The following is a 6034-nucleotide window of genomic DNA, read 5'->3' as shown; positions in this document are numbered from 1 at the left end:
TTCCTCCTCCTTACCTGCAGCTTCCATGAAAGTCTTGTTTAACCGGAACGTGAGAAGGGGTTCTTTCAGGCTGCGTAGAAAGTCCTTGAGAAGGCCGCAGATAGCATGGATATCGTCCACTTTACTGAGCAAAGGAATATTTTTTGCTCTAAGAAACTTCTCTTTTAGTTCCCTCACTGTCTTGTCACAGCCAGATACGCGGTAAAGGCCCATCTGTTAACAGAAAGCATTGCTTAGAGGCAGAACATCAACCGCACGTATAAAGCTGACGTTCTTCTGCTCCCACTTTCTCTCCACACCTGAGCACCCTACACAGACACTGCTGCTCACTCAGAGTCACCCACTGAGCAGCCCTATACACACACCATAAATAAGAGATATTTGGGTTAACAATTTGTTTGCCTAGCACCACAACCCATTTCGTTAGCACTGCTTCACACCTCACATTCTTTTTACCTCATGCAGGCCTCGCTGCTCAATCTCATTAACACAGTGCACTATGATGGAAGGGATCATTGGAGGAGTAGAAGGGACAAAGTCCATCAAGGTCCCCTAAGAGGCAGAAGGGGAAAAATAAAGAAGAGATACTGAGTCTTCAAGGCATGGAAAATACTCTCTCAGGAATTCAGTGAGATCTAGGCTTAAAAAACAAGCATTTTTTCTTCTTCATCAGCCCAGAGAAGAGCAACGCTACATCCATCAGCACAAATGCTGCAGGATTGCTTACCCAGAGCTGCCACGCTCACAACTCACCATCCTCCTAACATTGCATCCCTACCACCCACTACCCTGGTTACTGAATGATACATTAGCAAGCTCGTTTGCGGTTTATTATGCAGCTCTGAGCAACAGGAGCTCTTCTGTAGAAGGCAGACTTGTCGGAGCCAAAGCACGTGCTAACTCTAACCCAGCATTAGCCCATTTGCGTTGGCAGCTGTACTGCCCCAAGCTCACCCTAGGGACTCACCTCTCCAATTCTGACAGGAGTCCCTGTCAAGGTGGGGATACAGGGAAGAGGACAGCGGTCCCGACACTCTGGATGAGCAACCACACGGCAGTCTCTGCACTTCAGAGAGATTTTTCCAAATTTTACTCTCTTTCCGCATGGAACACACGATTCTGGCTTGATAACCTAATGATTCAGAGCATACAGATGGGAAGAAATTAGTGCAATGTAGTACCTCAGCGGGACTTACACTGGATAACCATTATAGGGTAACGTATTGCCTGATCCATGCAGGTAACCAGTACAGTTAATATTGACTTGAGACATAACGGCTGGTAGCCTCTTATCAATAGCTTGGGATCACACAATTTAAAAATGGAAGGAGGCGCTTTTTCAAGTTCTTCCTGCCCGCAGACCTACCGTCTTTGAAACAAATTCGTGCAGCCTCACTCCCCCGTTGTTCTGCGGGGTGCCAGAGCCATCAGTCTCCGATTTGGATTCCAGCTGCTTACTGCCTATGCTTGACTCGCTGCTCCAAGGCTGCAAAGGACCTGGGAAGACAGAAGAGGAGGAGCGCTGACTGAATGGGATCACCCCCCTGTGTAACCTTTGCTCAAAGCAAGCGCATTATAAACCACAAGCAGCTGCCTGGCTCCTGGAGGGAGGCGACTGTAACATTCCAGGGTAGCCTCCGGCCTGCAAAGCAGTCGCTTCAGGACAAAGGGAGGCACGACACCTACCACTCTTCCTACAGCTTCTCAGACTGTATGGCACAGTCTGGATAGTAGAGATAGCTTCAATCGGGCCCCCATCGTTGGGGACCATGAGAGTTGTCTTTGCTACTATGGATTCATTTCCCTGTAATGAGAAATAGGCAGTTAGTGACAGGAGTACTGTCAGGACATAGGATTTTCTAGTTCATTGGCCCTGGAAAAAGGTGGGCAATATGACCAATTACTTTAAAAGCACCCAGCTGGAACCACTATACCTGATCCACTGTGGAACCAATTGATCTGGTTTTCTTCTGAGGACCTGGTGGGCCTTCAATGAATTGCCTGGAAGACCGCTGAAAAGACACAATATATTTTTTGTCTATGAGGCAGGCATGCTGTTAACTTCGTGTCACAGTAGTTCAGTATAACCAGAAGGACCAAACAACTGTCCAGTATAACCAGAAGGACCGAACACACACACTCACCCCACAGATGCATTAAGTACTTCTTGAATGGTACCTGTTCTTCATGGCAACCTTGGAGAGCTATCAGGAGGCCTCAATATGCTGCTCTTTCAAATAACTTTCCTAACCAGCTTTGTAATCCAATTCAGAGAAAGGAAATAAAAAAACCACACCCACAAAAGAAGGGAGAACTAAGCAAATTCCAGACTCTTCCCAACTCTGCTAATGATCACTTCAGGCTGTCCTTTCCCACCTGTGCCTACTGCATACGAACAGCAGATCAGAACAAGCACAACCTCCTTTACAGAACAGAAAAATATTAACTTCCTACATGATTTTTCCCTAATCTGGTAGCTGTTAAGAATCTTCAAGAGCTTTCTTGCAAATGTTAGGCCGTAACACAACAAGATACACGGAACTCCACTCCAGTCGTTTTCAGCAGACAAACAACGACATGAGAATTAACTTTCAATCTAAATCCACACAGCAGGTCTGAATTACAGCAGCAGCACATCCATCTGAAGTTTGATTGTGATTAGTAGCTCAGACATCATTATAAGGTGGCTGCGAGATAACAGATGGTGACATTGTGTCAGCTAAGGCTAACAATGGAACCTATTTGAAGGGGAAGAATTGAACATACCCGCTTCTCTCTTCTTTTCAGCCTGACAGCTTTCACCACAGAGGAATCCCAGTCCTGTGGGAAATAGGCAGTGCTGGTTAGCTCAGTGTAAATACCATACAGCCTCTGGTCAGGACTTTCATTAGGTCTTAGCCAATAGCACACCATAGAGATGCAAATCAGCTCTACCAGATTAATACCACAGTAATCGAAACACAAGGGGTCTCTAGAGATTACCCACACCCTTCAGGTTTTACAGCAGAGGAAAACTTAAGAGCTTGGAGTTACATTACCAGTGACTCATCAGTCTTGTCAAAGCTGATGTCTGACAGAATTGAGCCAGATTCATCTATTGTAGACAGCCTAAAAACCAAAAATTAGAAGAAACTTGTATTAGTTTGGCTTTCAGTCAGCCATGGTTCCAGAATAATCTTACTGACTCAGAAGAGCTGTATTTCAAACTGGAATAATAAGTAAAACTCTGTTGATACGGGTGCAGTATGTATCACAGGGGTATGGGACTGATTGGTATTTGACACTTCTGCTGCTCAGACATACGTTGCCTACCTTTTGTTGCCTGAACCCCCTATGGAAACCTGTGGCCTGTTAAGAAAGGCGAGGGCAGACTTCTGCTCTTCACTTAGCTGAATACTCCCAGATGCATCACACATGAGCAGCTCTCGAATCAGTTGTATTTGCCGCTCCTGTAAAGGCAGAGAATACCAGAAGCTGCCACAGGACAAACTGCATTTCATTATTGTATGAACCAAATTTGAAGTGTTTGAGACACCACAGACAGGTTCTCAGAACTTGCGTCAGGCTGCTAACGGCTGCCAAGCCCATGCTCTGGCAGGTAACGGCAGCTCAGCTCCAAACAGCAGCCTTTTTCCAAACCAGAGCAGGAGGCTACTACAAGGAGCCAACCCAATTTGTTGTTGTTGATTTTTTTTTCCCTCCCCGGGGAAAAAAAGTTATCATGAGTGCCACTCCTTATTTTCCATAGATCAATGCAGTTTAATCACCTTGTCTCCACACTCTAAAGAGCTAACTGGTAATAAAGGAATTACTCACCAGCTTTTCACAGTCTGTCTCAGCTTTTTGCCTTCGTTTGATCTCCACATCCACTTGATTGCGAGCATGTTTCAGCTTCACATCCAAAGCACTACGTTCGGCTTCAGTTTTCATTAAGAGATCTTTGTACCTGCCAAGCTCATGCTCCGTTTTCTGCAATTTTCTCCGATACTCTTCAAAGTTCTTCGCTAACTGAATAAACTCTGGAGAGAAGACATATGCATCTTTAGCAGGGAGACGAGGCCAGCAGACGAGATGCAGCAGCCCTCCTTTCACTGACAGTAGATATCTATTAATATAACCTGCTCCCGACTGAAGAGCGGAGAAGCCAGCCGTTCAGCAAACCCACCTACACTCTAGATGCTCATGAGATCTTGCAGCTTTTCAGACCAAGTCCTTCATGGCAGAATCAATCAGAAGAGCTACAACATGAGCCCCTGCGTGGCTGAAGCCAGCTTGCTACAAGCAGAACGTGGCCCTGCCTAGAAGTTCAGCCTGTAGCTTTGTATTTCTTGCCAATGAAAAGAAACCGTCAAATCTGACCACCTGCAGCAGTCTTATTACCCACAACATCATCAACAGATTCTTCAATAATGGCTAATAACGTTCGCTCTCACGTTTATATTCTTCTAGCACACACAGAGCAACCCACTTCAGAAACAGAACTTACGGCATTCGCTTCCTTCACTTAAAACTTCAGCCTGGCGGATAATTTGATTGTACAGACTCCTCAAGTTCAGCATCGCAGTCTCCATCTTCCTGCCAAGAAATGAGAGCTAAGCAAACAGCCCAGCCCTTTCTTCCCACCTCCAACCAGAAAACTTGTTACCAGCCCAAAGAAAAGCAAATCGGCTTTAATCAGAATTAATGATTTTTTTTTTTTTGAGGTGAGTTTTAGAAGCTGCACAAACAAAAGTACATTAAGAGTTATGTTTTCTGGAGATACATGCATTTAAATTCTTTCCTAGAGAATGAAGATCATCACAGAGAGATGCAGCATAGCTCCCCAACTTACTGCCTCCACTAATCTCCAGTATACAGAGGCTCAGAACCCAAGGCAAGGGATCCCAAATCATTCTCCTTCTGGAAGGCTGCCGAGCACAGCTCATGCCCTGTCTACGAAGAACTTGGTACTATATAGGCCACTAAAAATCCGCAAGTTTTCAGAGCTTCGTAAGATAAAAATAGGAGCAACGTTCTGGCAAATTTTAATACAGTTTTAAATTTAGCTGCATTTTAAGTTACAGCTCCTACCACAAATAGCTGTTAAAATTCAGACAGTCAGCACATTTTCCTCAAACAGGAGGAACAATGGCATAAACAGAAGCAGTGAAGAGGAAAGCCTCTAGCTCAGCAACGCAGAAATTACTTTGCTAATGAGAGAGGTTGCTGGGGCAGCCTGGGCTAATAAATGAGCACCAGAATCAGGCGCAAACGCAGCTGGGAGAGGCTCCAGGAGGGAGCACAAGTCACCAGCTCCACACTTATGGAAGCTTTGAAGAATCGATTGCAGACCCTAGAGGCACGTAGAGATGTCGGGACTTGCTATATCACATAGACTACAAGGCGTGGGAAAGCTCGCTACTGGAAGATCCTCCTCTGTTCCTTGTAGTCTGCTTAATCCACAGCAAGGAGCACGTTAATAGTTTTGTGCCTCAATTACCAGCACCACGATCATAGAATCACAGAATCATGGAATGGTTTGGGTGGGAAGGGACCCCTAGAGGTCACACAGCCCAACCCCCCTGCAGGAGCAGGGACACCTTGAACCAGACCAGGTTGCTCACAGCCCTGGCCAACCTGGCCTTGGATGTTCCCAGGGATGGGCCCTGCCCCCCCTCTCTGGGCACCCCCTGCCAGGGTTTCACCACCCTCACTGTAAAGAATTTCTTCCTTAGATCCAGCCTAAACCTCCCCTGCTTCAGTTTCAAACCATCCCCCCTTGTCCTGTCACAGCTGGCCCTATTAAAAAGCTTGTCCCCCCCTTTCCTATGAGCCCCCTTTAGGTACTGAAAGGCCGCACTCAGCTCTGCCCGCAGCCTCCTCTTCTCCAGACTGAATAAGCCCGATCGTTAACACCGCGCCCAAATCGACGGCAGAAGCCGGGGAGGGTGAAGGAACAAGGCCAGCCCGTAAAGCCTCGCCCCGGCAGGCAGCGAGGGAAAAGGCCTCTGAGGAAACCGGCCCTGGGCCCGCCCGGGCCGCGCCGCGGTGAGGG

General features: G+C 46.7%; 1 protein-coding gene across 1 annotated transcript in view; it reads right to left on the bottom strand.

Annotated features, from left to right (window-relative positions):
- RACGAP1 (Rac GTPase activating protein 1) overlaps positions 1-4571 on the bottom strand; it is a 6383-nt gene extending 1812 nt beyond the window's left edge. Inside the window, exons 1-11 of the mRNA XM_009646114.2 lie at positions 4487-4571; positions 3817-4019; positions 3313-3449; positions 3039-3108; positions 2767-2820; positions 1935-2012; positions 1687-1804; positions 1367-1497; positions 968-1132; positions 457-552; positions 15-213 (exon numbers count right to left, since the gene is read on the bottom strand). Of these exons, the coding sequence (XP_009644409.1) occupies positions 15-213; positions 457-552; positions 968-1132; positions 1367-1497; positions 1687-1804; positions 1935-2012; positions 2767-2820; positions 3039-3108; positions 3313-3449; positions 3817-4019; positions 4487-4571 (1336 nt within the window). The remainder of the gene's footprint in view (positions 1-14; positions 214-456; positions 553-967; positions 1133-1366; positions 1498-1686; positions 1805-1934; positions 2013-2766; positions 2821-3038; positions 3109-3312; positions 3450-3816; positions 4020-4486) is intronic.
- Between the last annotated feature and the right edge of the window lie 1463 nt (positions 4572-6034).

This window comes from Egretta garzetta, unplaced genomic scaffold, assembly GCF_000687185.1.
Source record: "Egretta garzetta isolate BGI_Z169 unplaced genomic scaffold, ASM68718v1 scaffold309, whole genome shotgun sequence".
NCBI classification, from domain to species: domain Eukaryota; kingdom Metazoa; phylum Chordata; class Aves; order Pelecaniformes; family Ardeidae; genus Egretta; species Egretta garzetta.
Note: the sequence above shows the minus strand (reverse complement) of the source record. Positions and strands in the feature narration are given on the sequence as shown.